The 20,085-nt window shown below is 39.5% G+C and overlaps 1 protein-coding gene across 2 annotated transcripts; it reads left to right on the forward strand.

Annotated features, from left to right (window-relative positions):
- Window positions 1-6,680: 6,680 nt before the first annotated feature.
- Window positions 6,681-15,289, forward strand: LOC118778690 (NACHT, LRR and PYD domains-containing protein 3-like). Of its 2 annotated transcripts, XM_036530318.1 has the most exons (10): window positions 6,681-6,771; window positions 7,047-8,838; window positions 9,994-10,167; window positions 10,468-10,641; window positions 11,253-11,426; window positions 12,173-12,346; window positions 13,529-13,702; window positions 13,978-14,139; window positions 14,274-14,320; window positions 14,737-15,289. In XM_036530318.1, the coding sequence occupies exons 1-10, from the start codon at window positions 6,717-6,719 to the stop codon at window positions 15,276-15,278; spliced, it is 3,468 nt and encodes a 1,155-aa protein (XP_036386211.1). In that variant the 5' UTR covers window positions 6,681-6,716; the 3' UTR covers window positions 15,279-15,289. The 2 variants fall into 2 exon arrangements, with proteins under 2 accessions (XP_036386211.1, XP_036386213.1); XM_036530320.1 differs by lacking the exons at window positions 6,681-6,771; window positions 9,994-10,167; window positions 10,468-10,641; window positions 11,253-11,426 and having other exon boundaries at window positions 7,055-8,838.
- Window positions 15,290-20,085: the final 4,796 nt, after the last annotated feature.

Consider the following 20,085-nt stretch of genomic DNA (forward strand, 5'->3'; position numbering starts at 1 on the left):
GCCCATCCTGGGTTCCTCTGGTTCAATGTGTTCCAGATTCCTGAGATAGGGGCGCTGTCTCTGAAATGAGTATCCCTGGAGAGACTGAGACTGGCCCTGCAACCCTCAGCTTTGACAGCAAGAGGTATTGCTGTGTAATTAATGCATAAAATATTTAATGTTGTGTTTGTACTTTGCAGTAGGTCATTGTATTATGTATTTGCTGTGCAGATTTGGAGACCACAGTTTGCAATGAATATGAACATTGATACGTGTTCCTTCAACCTGAGTAAACTTTCTCTGTGTAGTCCAGGAAATGTAAATCTAAGCTCGCTATAGAAACCTGAGGAACTCGCAGGCCTAACCTAAGGCCTAGCCTATGTGTATGGTGTATAAAAGTGGGGTGAATACAAATCTGAGTGAAAGTAAAAATGGCACGTTTTCTGAGACAGAACCCTCGCCATAACTCAACAGGTGACTCCCCAGCCTGCTGCATGGGACTGCCTTCGGTAACGTGGGTCAATACAGTCTTCTCAGCCCACAGCCCACAGAAGCCTTCATGCACTCTAGTTCAAATTTGATGTTTTAACAAAGATAAAAAGATGAAAATCATAATGCATTGGCATTCACCCCAAGACCCCATCTGTATGGGGCTGCATTAAGACCCTCCCTGCAAGTCATAGATCAGAGCTCCCATATATTGGTATTGTCCCAAATGTGTTGTACTTCTCTTCCAAATGAAATAAATGAAACTAACACAAATGATGGCCCAAATGTCAAAGATTTTGACCTTCATGTCAATGTTATCACCATATCCCCAACGTTATCACTATACATATTTCCTGTCTCTTTTCCTTGTGGTGAGTACACCTTTATTACCTGCTTCACTGTGTAATGACATTAGCAGCACTTCACAACTCAAAGAAACAAAAGATTGTCAAACCAGACCAAAGGTGTGTGGTAGCCCTCATCCTATCACAGATCCCAAAAAATCATGATTTTCTTTGTTTGATTCTTTTGTATAAGTGTTTTTACATATATATATATATTACTTTGCATACTACATACTAGCAACTGACTCTGAATTTCTGTACTTGATAATGTGTCTGCAGTGACATCTTTCCCTGTGGTATGATGGAATGTTTCAGTTGTACACCGCCAAAAAAAAAATGGACTGAAGACAGCTGATTGAAAAATAAACATAAATAAAAGGAACACGGTTGTTCCAGTACTCTGGAAATTCAGTGCATTACCTCTGAATCATTATTTTCAACATTTCATAATGTGTTTCTAACGCCCCCTCAGACAGACGGTGTTAAACACAGGACTTTCACTGTCTGATGCCTAAGTTGTACACCACTGTCTGATGCCTTTTAATATTCTGGAGAGACAGGCATAACAAGTTAAACAAAACACAACTACATCATTATGCCATCTTGTCCAGTAGAAATGCTTATGGACCTTGGCTCGGGTTTATCTAATGTCTATATGACCAGCAACAGGTGCCTGATGAGCTAATCAGAGGATCTCATCATGATAGCAAACTGTTCAACTGCACTCTCTGTCTTCATGCGCTGTGAGTTAGATCTGCAATAAGAAGGTGAGGTTAACTGGAAGCTCTGTCTCCGTGTTCTTTTCACAGGGTCCAGCTAGAAAGAGCAGGGTCTCCTGTAGCCACCTGCCTGTCAGTGAAGAGCGATGGCTCAATCGGTCGACCTGTAAACTTCAAAGGAAAGTTCACAGTTGATCCAAGGTAATCTTACCAGTCTGCAGATCAAGACAACTTTAGATAATATCATGATATTTTAACAAAGAGGATCTCTTCATAGACTGCACAAAGCCTCTTTATGTTCCTTTTTACAGATTGCCATTCATTCAGGGAAACATGACTATATAATTACTGAATGATTTTATTTATTAATATTGTGTATTCAGTTATTAAGTGTATGGATGTTTAATATTCAAATGATTTGAGAGGGACAGCTCTGCTATGAAGAGGTCAAATTTATATTTCACTTTAATACACCTTTCAAGGAAGTGTTTTTTGATTTTTTTTTTTTTTTTTACCATTTTTACTGTGATCAATCTAGAACACAAGAGGCCCGCAGATATACTGTATCTCAGAAATGGCAGACGTTACCTCTGGTCATTTTCAAAAATGTTTTTTCAACAGTGCACATAGTGTAAATTGCTGTTGATTCTAATTGTGTGAATGTGGTTTCATCTGCCACTGTGATCACTGGATAATTCATATCTTTTTAATTAAAGCACCTAGTGCTGAGCAGCTATTCTCAAGCAATGGGATGCAGTCAGTCATACATTTCAAGACTTATTGAAGTGATTTTACTATACCATTAAAACGTGTAAACTGTATATTTTACATAATGGAAAAAGCCAAAGGAATATACTTGTCTATTTTTCCTAATTCAGCAGCAGATGTGGTCTGAGAAGACATTAATTTATGTCTTCAACTGTCATTCTGACATTGTCATCCAACTTTTTACAAATGTAAAAAATACTTGGTCTGTTCTAGAATCTGTAATTTGAAATCTGAAATTGTATCCAACTCTAAATAAGCTGTCTGTTATTTGGAAGTAGTACTAAATAAAAAACTGACAAAGGAAGGAGATGTACATATTGGCACTGTAATTTAAGGATGAGGTTAAATGGAAGCTATGTCTCATTATGCTGTGAGTTAGAGCTGCAGTAAGAGGATGACGTTAACCAGAAGCTCTGTCTCCGTGTTCTTTTCACAGGGTCCAGCTGGAAAGAGCAGGGTCTCCTGTAGCCACCTGTCTGTCAGTGAAGAGCGATGGCTCAATCGGTCGACCTGTAAACTTCAAAGGAAAGTTCACAGTTGATCCAAGGTAATCTTACCAGTCTGCAGATCAAGACAACTTTAGATAATATCATGATGTTTTAACAAAGAGGATCTCTTCATAGACTGCACAAAGCCTCTTTATGTTCCTTTTTACAGATTGCCATTCATTCAGGGAAACATGACTATATAATTACTGAATGATTTTATTTATTAATATTGTGTATTCAGTTATTAAGTGTATGGATGTTTAATATTCAAATGATTTGAGAGGGACAGCTCTGCTATGAAGAGGTCAAATTTATATTTCACTTTAATACACCTTTCAAGGAAGTGTTTTTTGATTTTTTTTTTTTTTTACCATTTTTACTGTGATCAATCTAGAACACAAGAGGCCCGCAGATATACTGTATCTCAGAAATGGCAGACGTTACCTCTGGTCATTTTCAAAAATGTTTTTTCAACAGTGCACATAGTGTAAATTGCTGTTGATTCTAATTGTGTGAATGTGGTTTCATCTGCCACTGTGATCACTGGATAATTCATATCTTTTTAATTAAAGCACCTAGTGCTGAGCAGCTATTCTCAAGCAATGGGATGCAGTCAGTCATACATTTCAAGACTTATTGAAGTGATTTTACTATACCATTAAAACGTGTAAACTGTATATTTTACATAATGGAAAAAGCCAAAGGAATATACTTGTCTATTTTTCCTAATTCAGCAGCAGATGTGGTCTGAGAAGACATTAATTTATGTCTTCAACTGTCATTCTGACATTGTCATCCAACTTTTTACAAATGTAAAAAATACTTGGTCTGTTCTAGAATCTGTAATTTGAAATCTGAAATTGTATCCAACTCTAAATAAGCTGTCTGTTATTTGGAAGTAGTACTAAATAAAAAACTGACAAAGGAAGGAGATGTACATATTGGCACTGTAATTTAAGGATGAGGTTAAATGGAAGCTATGTCTCATTATGCTGTGAGTTAGAGCTGCAGTAAGAGGATGACGTTAACCAGAAGCTCTGTCTCCGTGTTCTTTTCACAGGGTCCAGCTGGAAAGAGCAGGGTCTCCTGTAGCCACCTGTCTGTCAGTGAAGAGCGATGGCTCAATCGGTCGACCTGTAAACTTCAAAGGAAAGTTCACAGTTGATCCAAGGTAATCTTACCAGTCTGCAGATCAAGAGAACTTTAGATAATATCATGATGTTTTAACAAAGAGGATCTCTCCATAGACTGCATAAAGCCTCTTTATGTTCCTTTTTACAGATTGCCATTCATTCAGGGAAACATGACTATATATTTACTGAATGATTTTATTTATTAATATTGTGTATTCAGTTATTAAGTGTATGGATGTTTAATATTCAAATGATTTGAGAGGGACAGCTCTGCTATGAAGAGGTCAAATTTATATTTCACTTTAATACACCTTTCAAGGAAGTGTTTTTTGATTTTTTGATTTTTTATTTTTTTACCATTTTTACTGTGATCAATCAAGAACACAAGAGGCCCTCAGATATACTGTATCTCAGAAATGGCAGACGTTACCTCTGGTCATTTTCAAAAATGTTTTTTCAACAGTGCACATAGTGTAAATTGCTGTTGATTCTAATTGTGTGAATGTGGTTTCATCTGCCACTGTGATCACTGGATAATTCATATCTTTTTAATTAAAGCACCTAGTGCTGAGCAGCTATTCTCAAGCAATGGGATGCAGTCAGTCATACATTCCAAGACTTATTGAAGTGATTTTACTATACCATTAAAACGTGCAAGCTGTACATTTTACATAATGGAAAAAGCCAAAGGAATATACTTGTCTATTTTCCTAATTCAATAGCAGGTGTGGCCTGAGAAGAGATTAATTTACTTCAACTGTCATTCTGACATTGTCATCCAACTTTTTACAAGTATAAAAAATACTATACCATTATACATATTGGGATTGTCGTTTGAGGATGACGTTAACCGGAAGCTCTGTCTCCATGTTCTCTTCACAGGGTCCAGCTGGAAAGAGCAGGGTCTCCTGAAGCCACTTGTCTGTCAGTGAAGAGTGATGGCTCAATCGGTCGACCTGTAAACTTCAGAGGAAAGTTCACAGTTGATCCAAGGTAATGTTCCCAGCCTGCAGAACAAGAGAGGTTTTGATAATATTGAGATTTTAACAAAGAGGATCTTTCCATAGACTGCACAAAGCATCTTTTTTTTCATTGCCATTCAGTCAACAAAACATGATTAGACAACTAAAACTACTAAACAGTAACCTGTCAAATACTAATACACTAATGTCTTTAACAATATGATGTATTCAATTAAAGGTGTATAAACACTGAATATTCAAATTATTTGAGAGGATTACCTTTGTTATGAAGAGATCAAATTTATATTTCAGTTTCATATGACTTGTATTTTTTTTTTACTATTTTACTGTGATCAGTCATGCACATGAGAATTCTGTAGATGGACTGAATATCAAAATGTGGCAGGTCTCTGGTCATTTATGAAAATATTTTTTCAATTCATGGTGTTGAACTGTGTTCTCCTCACAGGGTTTACCAGTCAGCAGGCTCCAACTGTCTGTTAGAGACAGAGAAGTGTATGGATTTAGCCCTCACAAAAAAGGTGTGTTATCTGTTCATGTTCTAGAATGATAGTTAAGTATATGTTCTATTTGCAGAATATGCTTTTAAGATTTTATGCTGTATGTATTCCACATATATGTATTACATTACTCATAATGACAAAATTAATATGATTAAGGATGTCCCCTGTAAAAACTATACTATAGTGGCTATTGTTGTAAAAAGGATCGGGTCCATGTGTGCATACATGTATGTGCAGAAAAATAATATAATTCCTTAATAATAACTCACCCAACCTGTTTAGGTCAGTCTACATCCCATGACCACAGCTGTAGTGAAATAGAAGTATTATTCACATAATCTGTAAAGGTACATTCCATAGCCACAGCAATAAAATTACATTTAAAAAAAATACTATGTGTGTGCTTTGATTCCTGCAAGGTGTGCTTGATCAGCATAAACCCCATATCTTAGAATACAGTTAAGATCAAGACTAATTACCCAACAAACCCAGCCCTATTTTTGATGTTTAATTGGTTGGGACTCCACTTCACTTCACTTCACTCCACTTCAGATTATCTTGGATCCACTCCTTCCACACATAATTGTATACAAAACTATTTATATTACTGGCACATGCAATCAGGAAACCCCTGACCGTGGCATGATGAATTAGATATACTCTGTTATACAAGCTAAACTAATTTTCATTTGCTGCAAAAACATACTTGCTTGAATTCCTGTCAAAAACTCAGTTATCTCTATGGAAACTAATAGTACAGATTATCGGGATTGTGCACACATACAAACCCTGCCAGAGGGATATTTCATTGCTTTGTAATGTGAAAAGTATCAGTTAGCTAGGTGTTGTGCTCAGAAATTTGAAAGTTGGAAGCGTTATCTTTTATTCATTTTAAAACACTTCAAACAGTAAATAATTATTTACATAAATACTGATTAAAAATCCATGCAAAACTATGAGTGGAACTGTGCTTCCAAATGACAAATTTCACTTCTTAATGCATTTATTTCAGTCACACAATTGATACAGCACACCTCTCTGTGTGTTTATTTCAGTCACTGCTGCGAACTCTGATGAAACTGAACAAGGATTACTTGAAACAGTTTAAGAAGCACTGGGGACACCAAGGCAATGTCCAGGAGATTATTATGCAGATGGAGAAGTTAACCATGGGACATGAAAGCCAAGAATACCAAGACTACACTGAAAGTAAGGCAAGGAACAATGAGATCCTGAAAGTTGTTGAGAAGATGCTGGAGAGCTGTGGCAGGGAAAAGTCTCTGAAGATCACAGTGCGCATTCTGAGGAACATGAACCACAATGATCTTGCTGACTCACTGGAGAAAGATGAGCAGAACAGTAAGAGTTTTCCCTTATTGACTCTGTCTCTATTAGAATGATGTAAAAACTTTAACACAATGCACAAAATTGTATTCATAAAAGCATTCACATTTTCCAAAGCGTACAGACTGTTTGCCATTGACGTTATTAGTTACAGAATAGACACAGTGTGAAAGAGGAGGAAAATGACTGAATGATTATGAGAAAACAGAAATCTGTTTTTTTTCTTGGCAAGGAATCCTCATTTCATTTTCAACACCATTATTGACCACATTTATTTTAATATATCCTCTCCTCAGATGAATGTATAATAAGAGAGCAACAGAAACTGAAGACTGACATGAAAAAGAAGTCTGAATGCATATTTGAAGGTCTAGCAAAGCAGGGACATCCAACCCTCCTCAATGAGATCTACACAGAGCTCTACATCACAGAGGGGGGAAGTGCAAGGGTCAATAATGAACATGAAGTGAGACAGATTGAGGCAGCATCCAAGAGACAAACCACACAAGAGACCCCAATCCTCTGCAATGACATCTTTAAACCTTTACCTGGTCAAAACAAAGCTATCAGAGCTGTGCTGACAAAGGGGATTGCTGGCATTGGAAAAACTGTCTCTGTGCAGAAGTTCATCCTTGACTGGGCAGAAGGAAAAGCCAATCAGGATATTCATTTCATTTTCCCTCTTCCTTTTCGAGATCTGAATTTGAAGAAAGGGAGAGAATTCAGTCTGATGCAACTTCTCCAGCTATATTTTCCAGAACTGAAAGAGATGACCTGTGTTGAGAATGATGCATTTAACACGATGTTCATCTTTGATGGTCTGGATGAGTGTCGACTTCCTCTAGATTTCCAGAACAATGAAATCTGGTGTGATATAACAAAGCCAACATCAGTGGATGTGCTGCTGACAAACCTAATAAACGGGAATCTGTTTCCCTCTGCTTTCGTCTGGATCACCTCCCGACCAGCTGCAGCCAATCAGATCCCTGATAAATGTGTCCATCGGGTGACAGAGGTACGAGGGTTCAATGACCCACAGAAGGAGGAGTACTTCAGGAAGAAAATCAGTGATCAGAACATGGCCAAGAGAATTATCTCACACATAAAGTCATCTAGGAGTCTCTACATCATGTGTCACATTCCAGTCTTCTGTTGGATTTCAGCTACTGTTCTGGAGACAGTGTTGGGTGAAGCATACAGTGGAGAAATACCCAGAACTCTGACTGAAATGTACACTCACTTTCTGCTCATTCAGACTAATGTGAAGAATCAGAAGTATCATGGAACCACTGAGACAAACCCAAAGAAAATGTCAGCATCAGACACAGAAATCATCCTGAAACTGGGGCAGCTGGCTTTTGTACATCTGGAAAAGGGGAATCTGATATTCTATGAAGAGGACTTGAAAGAATGTGGCATTGATGCTAGTGAAGCTACAGTGTACTCTGGCGTGTGCACAGAAATCTTCAAAGAGGAGTCTGGGTTGTATGAGGAGAAAGTCTACTGCTTTGTGCATCTGAGCATTCAGGAGTATCTGGCTGCCTTATTTGTGTTTCATTCATTTGTAAACAAGAACAGAAATGTACTCAGACCAGATGAATCAAAACCTCAAGATGACAGAATACCATTGTTTGAGTTACATTACAGTGCAGTGAATAAATCCTTACAGAGCAAGAATGGGCACCTGGACCTTTTCCTCCGATTCCTTCTTGGTATCTCACTAGACTCTAACCAGAGCCTTCTCCAAAGCCTTCTGACACAGACAGGAAGCAGATCACAGAGCATTGAGGAAACGGTAGAGTACATTAAGGAGAAGATCAGAGAGGAATCTTCAGCAGAGAGGACCATCAATCTGTTCCACTGTCTGAGTGAACTGAACGACAACTCTCTGGTGGAGCAAATCCAGAATTCCCTGAGATCAGGAACACTTTCAGATAAAAAACTGGAGCCACACCAATGTTCAGCTCTGGCCTTTGTGTTACTGATGTCAGAGGAGGTCCTGCATGTGTTTGACTTGAAGACGTATAACACATCAGCAGCAGGCCATCAGAGACTGTTACCGGTTATCAAGTACTGCAGAAAGGCCAGGTAAGTATTGCTATGTAAGTTATTATTGCTTTCATTATCACTAGTTTATAGTTTGTTGGTTTTGTAAGGCAGAATAAAATACAGTGAACAAAACTCAGATACCCTTCCAAAAGAGACTTAAGACTAAAAGGTGATATAAACTGGTGTTGCACTTTACCTTTAAGAAATAATTTATGAATGTTCTATTTTTAATTTAAAAAATGAATGGCATTCATGCTTCAAAGGGCCTGAAAATTTAAGGGAACAGTCTTACTGTACTACCTCACTGTATCCATGCTGACAATAGAGGCACTGATGTGCAGTTACTCTCTAAATAAATCTACCTTGCACACCTGTAGTAAGAGCTGTAAGTACGACCATTTCTCTGAGGAAAATTATTTTGATCATTTAATCAATATTTTAATCTAATGTGGTGCGCAGTGGCTGATGCACAGTGGTGCTGTGAGTGAATAAGAGCTGGGGGAGGAGTTGGGGATGCATCTGCAACAGATCATGCTGTGTCCCATTGAACCTTCCATATCAGCCATTTCCTTTAAACTTTTCTCTACCCCCTCAGAATTTGCCTGAATAAATGTGTTTGGGCATACTTTTCGAGTAAAATCATTGTCCTGTCAGGACCTTGACCATGACGCCAGCTTTTTTGTCAGATTTTAGTCAAATTGATTCCATGGTCTCAGCCATTGTTTCAAACACGGGAGACCTCATCTGTAGCCCTTTTATTGATACTAAAGCTCTCATTGTTGAGTGAATAATTAAACCATCTACCACAATGCTTGTGACTGTGAGGAATATGTCCAATTTACAACATAAATTTAGAATTTTGAATCGCATATGATTTTCCATATGAACATGAGAAATTTTCTTTATGAAGGTTGCACCTAAAATAGTGAATCATGTTAAATGTTTTGGAAAAGGTTTGATGAAACAATGTGGATGAGATCAAGCCACATGTGCTTACAGTTTAGTTTGGCACATTCTAAATGTAAAAGGTAACCATGAATAGAACAAAGCTAAATCATTGTCTTAGGTACAAACCCAGACAATAGCTGTAGAAGTGGACTCTGAAGAACACTGAAAACCATCAGTATTACATTTGAAATACTACATGTTTTCATATTAAAATGCATGAAGAGGTCACAGTATTCTCCTCTGCAGACTGGACAGCTGTAATCTCACAGAGGGGTCATGTAACACTGTAGCTTCCGCTCTCCAGTCAGTCCCCTCACACCTGATAGAGTTAGACCTCAGCTACAATAATCTGGGAGACTCAGGAGTGAAGCGGCTCTGTGCTGGACTGAAGAGTCCAAACTGTAACCTACAGAGACTGAGGTGAGTAGTGATGTGTAACACATCCCTTTTAGTAAATGTAGTTTTATGATTACAACATGTGATTATTATCTATACAGAGGTACACTGAAATGACTCAGTTTGTATTAAAACCTTTTGATCTTATCCACAATTTCGGTATCTTGGGTATATCCTGTTTAATACATTGTGGGATTAGTATTCTATTGTGGCAGTGTAGGACAGTGTAGGACAGACATATTCACAGTATATTCATCACTGTCAGACTAATCACCATCAGAATATAATTTCAAATACTAAATGTCACTGAACTGTTTTCTGCAGATTGGATTGCTGCTATCTCACAGAGACGTCATGTAACACTGTAGCTTCCGCTCTCCAGTTAGTCCCCTCACACCTGATAGAGTTAGACCTCAGCTACAATAACCTGGGAGATTCAGGAGTGGAGCAACTCTGTACTGGACTGAAGAGTCCAAACTGTAAACTACAGAGACTGAGGTGAGTAGTGCTGTGTTATACATCACTTTTAGTAAGTGTGCTTCCATCAGAGCACTAGAGGGAGTCGTACCACTCTCTCTTTCTCTATAAAGTGCCCTGTATTATTCTAACGTCTTGGTTCTTGGTTATTTATATATATATACCTGGAGCTTAACTGAGCTATATACATAATGGTATTTTATATAAAATATATAAAATGATAACATTTACATATGTCATAAAACTATGAATACAAAAACCACAACAGCTTATTTCATTAAAAAGCAATAGACAACAAGGAAGCTTGTGCATAATAAGTACACAAAGGTAGTTGAATTACTTATATTTTGTCTTTATATGAGCCTATCAATTAAGAATTAGAATCCCACACAGAAGCTGTGGGAAACATCTGGACACTGATAGAGGGGAGGCTGGAGAATTTTGTGGTTTGTGGCCTGGATCACCTGGGACCCTTCAGGCCAAGGCCAGCTGGTCCATTTAATTAGTGGCAGTCTGAGATACTTTCTGATGGTCCCTGGACAATTCTGTCAGATCCTTCACCATATAATCTCTCTCTGTGGTGTGCCCTGTTACATGTTTTATATTGAATACTTTTGACCTCTCCTCTGCAGACTGGACAGCTGTAACCTGACAGAGACGTCATGTGACACTGTGGCCTCCACTCTCCAGTCAGTCCCCTCACATCTGATAGAGTTAGACCTCAGCTGCAATAACCTGGGAGATTCAGGAGTGGAGCAACTCTGTACTGGACTGAAGAGTCCAAACTGTAAACTACAGAGACTGAGGTGAGTAGTGCTGTGTTATACATCACTTTTAGTAAATACCATTTACTGATTAGTCATTATTGGCCACAGTTTGGTGTAGTGGTAAGGAGTAGGAGGTAAGGAGCAGGTTTGATTCCCACACAGGCACATATCTCATAAAATGTGAGGTACATGTGCACTCTGAATAAGTTACCTTCGTCTTGGAAAAACTCTTTTGAGAGTCTGGTTGCAAATAGTTTTTCATAGAATTCTATTACAGCCTCTTTTCCTCATTGTGGAACTTGAAAGCAGGCTATTTCCGTACATCTGAACAGTAATCGCATGTTGTCTCACCCTAGCTCTGATTTACAATAAAAAGCACTAACACAGTAATTAAACAATGAAACAAATGAAACATTTCTCTTTGGAGTTATCCTTTTCCTCTTCCTGTAACACATTATGTTATAATAATTACAGTCAGTATAGAAGGTGCAAGACAGCTGGAATGGAGTTTTCAAAAAAACAAACTTAAAAAAATCATTTGGAAGGGGTTCCATTTCATTTCAAGCAATGAAACCCAGTGCATCCATGTTCCTGGTAACATTTCAGCAGTTAAGTAGTTTTGAATAGATACATCAAATGTTTCAAGCTTTATTTTAACTGCAAAAGGACTAATTAGAAAGATTGTTGATGGTACATATATTTACAACTACAATGTGCTTTTTACTCCACTATTTTGTGAATGCAGTAACTTTCTGAAAACTGACTAGTGTACCTCCTCTCTGCAGGCTGCCTGGCTGTAGAATCACAGAGAAAGGATGCACTTCTCTGACCTCAGCTCTGCATTCAAATCTCTCACACCTGAGAGAGCTGGATCTGAGCTACAATCACCCCAGGGACTCAGGAGTGAGAGCGCTCTCTGCTGGACTGGAGTACCCCAGCTGTAAACTGGAGACACTGCTGTAAGTGTAGGATAGGAGCGTGTATGAGTCAGATTGCTCCTCTTTCCCCAAGTGTTCCATCTTTTTCCATATCAGCCAATCCCTGTCTTCTTAATCCTCTTTAACAGCAACTCAGGTTAACATCCCATTCAGATTAGTCATAGGGTTGCCAGGTGACCAGATCGTGAGCAAAGCAGGGTGATTCCAAGTCCAGAGATGAGTCAGGACACAAAAGGGGCTCAAGAGACCATGAAACAGACTTGGTAAATACTAAACATAGCAACTGAAGACTGAACAAATACATGGACGAGGGGCAGGGCTTAAATAACAAAAAACAGGTGAAACCAATAACTAATTAAGACAGGTGGAATACATTAACTAAATGAGACATACAGGACACAGGAAGTTATGAGGCCATGTGGTGGTCATCTCAGGAAGCAGCAGCCTTATCCCTGAAAAATACAGTGCTGTCTCTCCATCCCTATGACCTCTAGGAGCAATATCCAAACTACAGTGCTTAAGGGAATTTTTTTCGCTGTTGCACATGAATTGGGGTTCAGAGTGGTGACTCTGAAATTCAAACTGAAGAACTTGACAAACAATTATATCATCATTTTATGAAAAATACTGAATTGACCAAAAAAACAAAACAAACAAAAAATGTGCATCATTACAGTCCAGACTGAGTAACACATTGATCAGTCTTTATATATATAGAAAAATATACAGTAGGTCTAGTTTATGCTTTTAATTTTAATTTATGTGTGAAGCATTCAGGCAATGATCCATATTAATCTTGCTAAATCAACAGTTGATATTTCCTGTGTGAATTGCTGTTTGTGCACTGACACATACTTATCAGGATAAGGTTTTAAGACTGAGTTGAAAGCATTGGGATTATAACAGGATCATATTGGTAGATGAGGCTACACTAACATAATTCCAATAAAGGAAAATTTTGGCATTGAAACGAATAATGAAAATAATGAAAAATATGTGCATCACTTACCACTAGAAAAATATAGTCATGAGAAAAGTGGAAGAAAACCTGTATATAGTCATGTGTTCAATCTGTTTGTTCCAAACATTTTTAGGTGGTCTTGAGTCATAGCCTACTGTATGCAAATAGGTGTTAATATGTTAGGACTGTGTGTGTGTGTGTGTGTGTGTGTGTGTGAATTTGTGTAATACATCTCTCCACAGTTTGGAGGAGTGTAATCTCACAGGGGGCTGCTGTGATGATCTGGCCTCAGTCCTGCGTTCATACCACTCAGAGCTTAGAGTTCTGGAGCTCAGAGACAATGAGCTGCAGGATTCAGGAGTGAGAGCGCTCTCTGCTGGGCTGGAGGACCCACACTGTAAACTACAAAGGCTAGGGTGAGGAAAACTCTACTGCTTTTCAATACACTGCTGATATAGGACAGTAACAAAGACAATCATAAAAGAAAATAAACTCTCATTCAGATGAAGAATTACATGTACTGTTTTAGACGTGATGACAATCAAAAAGACACTTGCTTTTGATAATAATCACTAATCCCACTGTCCGTTTGTTATTTCATATTCATCTACTGTAAAGTATATAATAAAATTCCATCCTTGTGGTTTGTCCAGAATTAGGAGAGTGAAGAGCTCTCATTTCCTCCCTGCAGGCTGTCAGGCTGTCTAGTTACAGAGAGAGGCTGTGCTTCTCTGGCGACAGCTCTGCATTCAAACCCTTCACACCTGAGAGAGCTGGATCTGAGCTACAATCACCCAGGGGACTCAGGAGTGAGAGTGCTGAAGGACCCCAGCTGTAAACTGCAGACACTGCTGTAAGTACAGAGGACAGCAGAGGTATGGTATGTGTGTGGCGCTGTCCCATTTTCACAGGGCTCTGAGTTTCCACACTGCACCTCATAGAGAGGATGTATGTCACCCAGACACTTTTGTTGTGCTGTTCCTACAGTGTGGATCATGGAGGAGAGAGCAGAAACAAACCAGGACCAAGACAGTGTAAGTCAGTCTGCACTGAACAGGTGTAGAGAGAAGAGTAGGATGGAGGACAGAGAGAAAAAGATTTCCTCTCCTCTGTCTCTGTCTTTCCCTCACTATTTTCTCTACCTCTCTTCTCTCCTTTAGTCTCTGTTTTCTCTCTCTCTGTCTCTCATGTACACAAAACAATAAACATGTGAAAAGTCACAAAGGCAGGCCTATACTGTGCATGTGTGTGTGCATGTGAGTGTAAGTTCAGTATGTTCATTTTTTCAGTCTGTATATTTCACAAATGTGCTTGCTGATATTGTGAACAAATGAATGCACACACACAATGACACAAACAAAAACACACATTTCTTTTTCTCTCACTCACACGTAATCACATTAAAATTAATAATAATCATTAAGCTTATTAATCTCCCTCTTGTCTGCAGATGCCTGTCAGCTCACACTGGATCCCAACACGGCGTACAGAAAACTGTGTCTGTCCGAGGGGGACAGGAAGGTGACATGGAGGCCAGAGGAGCAACCATACACCGATCACCCAGACAGATTTGACTCCTATGAGCAAGTGCTCTGCAGAGAGGGTCTATCTGGGACTCGCTTTTACTGGGAGGCTGAATGGAGTGGGAATGTGAGGATTTTTTTAGCAGTAACATACAAAGGAATCCGCAGGAAAGGACGGGGTGTTGACTGTCTGTTTGGAGAGAATACAAATTCATGGAGTTTGCGTTGCTCTGGTGGCCGTTTCTCTGTCCGGCACAATAATAAGAGCACAGACATACCTGCCCCTCCTTCCCCCTCCTGCAGAGTAGGAGTGTATCTGGACTGGCCAGCTGGCACTCTGTCCTTCTACAGCGTCTCCTCTGACACATTGACCCTCCTGCACAGATTCCACACCAACTTCACTCAGCCCCTCTATCCAGGGTTTTGGGTTTGGAGGAACAACGCAGTGTCTCTGTGCCAGCTGGAATAGAGTCCCCTGTCTCACACACACACACACACACACAGTCACACACGTTATCCATTTTAACACACATACACACACTGACGCACCTCATCCATTTTAACACACATAAACACACATACATTCTTGCGGTGAACAACCTGGTGTGGATCTGTCTCTGGATGTCACACTGCCTTACCACAGGAGTCTCTCAGGGATCTGTTCTCTGTCCCCTCCTGTCATCCTTATAAACAACATCAACTAATACATATTAGTGAACCAAGGCTCACTAATATCCTCCCATGGATTTTCCTACCACTCCGATGCTGATGATACAGCTCGAGCTCTAAAAATTCTTACCATTTCCTCAAACATTTTCTGTGTAAAGTACTGTACCCTCAAACTTCCTCTTGCACACACTATGACACTTAGCAGAATTTTGACTAGATGTGAACCATTCCCTACCTTATCTTTTCCATGTGTTTGTGCGTCATGGCCATAATATGAAATAGGAATATTTGGGGCAGATTGCCAGTTCACCACCTAAAATTGGTCTGGTGGTAGGTTTAATGAAATTCTTTGATTTAACCATGCAATAGCCTCTGAAAGGTTAAATAACAACAACACAAGACTACTGTTTCAAAATCAAACAATACATTTATTTCACAGCAGTGGTGAAACCAATATTAAAAGAGAGGCCAAAAATGAATAAGCGCACACAGCACCAGCGTGTCGGCAGTCGTATCCACCCCCCCCCCCCCCCCCCTTTTTTTTTAAGTTTTATGCACCCTATAGAAAAATAGCACAAACAACAAACATACTGGAAACGTTGGAAACGACACAGGGAAGTAAAGTTTCGGTCAACGAGAGACAGGGAGAGAGAACGAGCGAGCAAGAGAGCTGCATGGCATGAGCAGAAAGACAGACAAAACGATCTGATTATCTTTTTTTTCTTTTTACTTAATGACCCTGACACCGTTGGCTATTATTTTGTTGATTTCAGCAGTCATCTCTCAGTGGTTAGAATCGTTATTATTATTGTAGACCTACGTTCCGAATGCTCCGATTCCCTAAATGGTGCGAGGACACTCAGGTTTAAAATCCGACCACTTCTTTGTCTTCTCCTGCACCATACGCACCTCTGGTGAAACTGCATTCATAGCAGTCACCACTTTGAGCCACTCCGCATTTTTCCGTCGATTTGACATGCCGCTAGTCTGGCCTCCAAAAGGACATTTTCCCCTCTTCATCACCTCTGTCTCCGTGTCCGAATAATTTCTTTTCTTACATTGATCCTCAACATCAGTCTCTGCATTTCACTCAGATTTACCTGGGATCTTCAATATGCTAATTCGATAAATGAAAGGCGTGTCTCGGTCCATATTAGAACAATTGTGGGATAGTGGACGTTAAGCGCGTTCAGGTGCACCTAATCTCACGGTGATTTGATTTACGCTCAGATATTGGAAACAATCAGGCGTACGTGGTGTTTGATAACTCTGACGAAAAACCTCCGTACACAAATCGTGAGATTGTGTGTACGCATGGTCCTACGGCAAGTTGTACACAAAGATTGATACATATGGCCCCTACTGTCCTATTGTGACGCTTAAGAGTTAGTATTGTCTCCGCTCTTAGCCTACTCTTTTTGTATGCACTTCTCTCGGTTGGTCTGGATAAGAAAAACTGCTAAAGGATGTAAATGTAAATGTAATGTAAATGTATAAATAAATCTCCATAAATCTCTTTTTCCTTCAGTCAGGTAATCACAGTCACTTACATCCCACACACACGCTCATCATTCTTCTTACTGTTATCTTTATTAAGATATACAAATGCAGTATTTTCATGTTAAATGTAATCATATTTTTTCTATATGCTTTTTCAAATGTTTTTCAGAATAAATGTTTGGATTCTTAATATTACATGTGTTTTGATTTTACATGGATATGACATTTTATATGTATTGTTGAATCTCCTGAAAGGACGTTTGAGTAAGAAACAACAGCCATTGTTCTTGACATTGCTAAAAACGTGTTACTGCTGGGAATGGACAGTAGTGTAGTCAGGGGTAACTGAAACAGATCAAAAAGTTTAAGTTTTATTGTTATTCATATGCATTCTGTATATACAACATGCTACACTGTGTGTGTGTGTGCGCGCGCGCGCGCATTTGTGAGTACATTATGTGTATGTGGTGTGGGATGTCATGATATATTGGTTTCGTTATATACCACAGTATTAAACTGGCAGTGTTATCAAACTATAAACATTTCCATATCATGTCTGCAGCATTTTATGTGCTGTAAAAAAATAGCATGTCGATAGCAAAATATTGTGGCTAGTTCAGGGCTTTCTCGGTGAAGCTTCAAGACTAACCATGAGAGCTGCAAACTAAAACTTGGTCTCCCACTCCACAATACATCGGCAAAACAACAGTACATCCATAAAACACAATTTGGTAGCTAGGTAGCAGGACTGTAGTAGGAGAGAGCCAAAACAAATGACTTCCCAGCTTTGTCCAGCACTGAATCATTACACATCATTCTGTTGTATATAACGGAAATATTGACCATTTTTCCTTTGCTTAGTAGATGCCATTATCCAATTCAAGCATAATGTGTGACAAGGAGCAGAGTGAACCCAAATAGCAAGAGAACTTGAGACACAAGAAGTTTGGTTCAAAAAATAAACTTACCATTACCAATAGAGACTCACAACCTAGAAGCGGGCTTGGGAAAACACGCATATGCATACGCACATGTGTAGCAGAGCTGAAGTAATAGCTCATGTGAGTTCTGCGTAAAAAGCCTTAGGTAGCGGGTAGCAGGTATCCGAGCGGTTGCAGCATCACTCCCCCGAGACCTGGTTAAGTAGCCTTGCTATTTAGCCGACAGGCTAACGGCAATTTGCCTTCAGCTCAACTGGCAACGACGCTGGCTGTAAGGGGTTGACAGCGAGCAGTGAGAATCTCGGTTCGAAACTCGCTCGCCGACCTACGTAACATCATATAATTAAACACAAGGCAGTAAGATACCACCCGTTACACATACACACGCAAAGGTATGGCAACTCAAGACTGAGCAAAGACAGGAACAACGTAAGACGTAACAGAGAACACAGGTGCAAACGGTAACAGGGACAATTTTGAACTAAATGAGACAGAGAACATAAGAGCAACAGCTCCATTCCTGTTCTGATGGCTTTTGGTAGCGCCCGATTATTTTGTCAGTTCTGTGTAGCTAGCTAACTCGGTGGTCCATCTGAGATGACTAAAAGCCTACAGAAATCACTAATCACTTTTGATTTAGACTTGAACAGAAAAAATCTCAGCGTATAGCGAAGCTAAGGGGCTGAACAGTTAAATGTTTTAATTGCAGTCTCACTGTAGCTTATGCCAGGCAAATTGCACCATGCGTTAGACGCGGATATCGCGTTTTGCCGAAAAACGCCCTTTAAAGCACCCCGAAAAAGCATTTCTAAGGTCTAAGAACAGATACATTTTCTAAACGTAGAAAGCTTCCCCTGAACATTCATTTCTGATGACAAAATGCTAATCCCGTTTTGGAACGCCCCATCTCTGCCCTACGTTATAGTAAGTCTATTATCATCCCACCACGTGTATATGCTGTCTGAAAGCTGTCTCAAAGCATACAGAAATATGACCTTGGGGGACTTCGGGCTAAACTAAACTGCGGGAGCGTGATGAAACCTTGCTGGCGGGATTTAAAAAGTCAGTCTCTGCTCTTGTTAATAGCTACTCTGTCTGGATGCCCTTTACCTGGGTAAGGATCACACCTGGCATTAAAATGCGTCTTGGGTGATCCAATCACAAGTGGACAGCGCTAAGTACAGGTGTGAACGCACTCAAGACGCATTGAGATCTGATCGCTCAGAAACAAAAATCCTAGGAGTATGGTCGTTATCTCACTTTAAGCGTTTTCCTCTCCATTGACGCCCATTATAAGGAAAAAGCTGAACGTGGCTTACAGTTTTTTTCAATTGCTTAAGCACAATTTTGAAAACAGGGCCCGGTTTTTCAAAACACTTCACACAATTAGCACAACACTACACCCAAGTAGCACAACACCTCAGATCATTTGCAAAATGGAACACTTTAGTCAAAACTATACAATTTCTTATAAAAACCCTAAAATTCACCAACACTACATGACACCAATTGGGCAGACTAATGAAAATATTCATTTTACTTTTCATATACTCAAGTCAGTCAATACTGAGCAATTCAACAAAACATTCATAAAACATTTTCCAGTTTTCATACAGTATTACTGAACGTACCATTGTACTGTAAGCTTACTGTAACAAATTAGGTATCCAGTTCAGTACTGAAAAAAAAAAACCAAACATCATCTCTCCGCCTAGCTGGATCTGGCCACAGGGCCTCGTCAATATCACAGGCTATATTTTCATTTGCAAGGCAACGTGGGAAGAATCTTCTGGAGTGATGAATCCACCCTTGTAATGATGCTGCATCAATTTGATCACATGCTTCCTCCATATCTTGAATGAGGGGTTTCTGGACATAGGGCCAGAGACCTTAAACCTTCCCCCACCATGCTGAGAAGAACTCCTCGATGGGGTTAGGAAGGGACAGTATGGTGGAAGGTATTGAACTGTAAATTGTGGGTGTTGATGAAACCAGTTTTGGACCAGAACAAAACGATGGAAAGATACATTGTCCCAGATGACAATGTATTGCATCTGTCTAAAAATGTAAGAATGAGGTCAGTGTTGTAAGGACCCAAGTTGGCATGGCGGTGGAAGACCCCATTCTGTGTAATGGCAGCACAAAGGGTAATGTTACCCCCACGTT

Source organism: Megalops cyprinoides, chromosome 6 (assembly GCF_013368585.1).
Source record: "Megalops cyprinoides isolate fMegCyp1 chromosome 6, fMegCyp1.pri, whole genome shotgun sequence".
NCBI lineage: Eukaryota > Metazoa > Chordata > Actinopteri > Elopiformes > Megalopidae > Megalops > Megalops cyprinoides.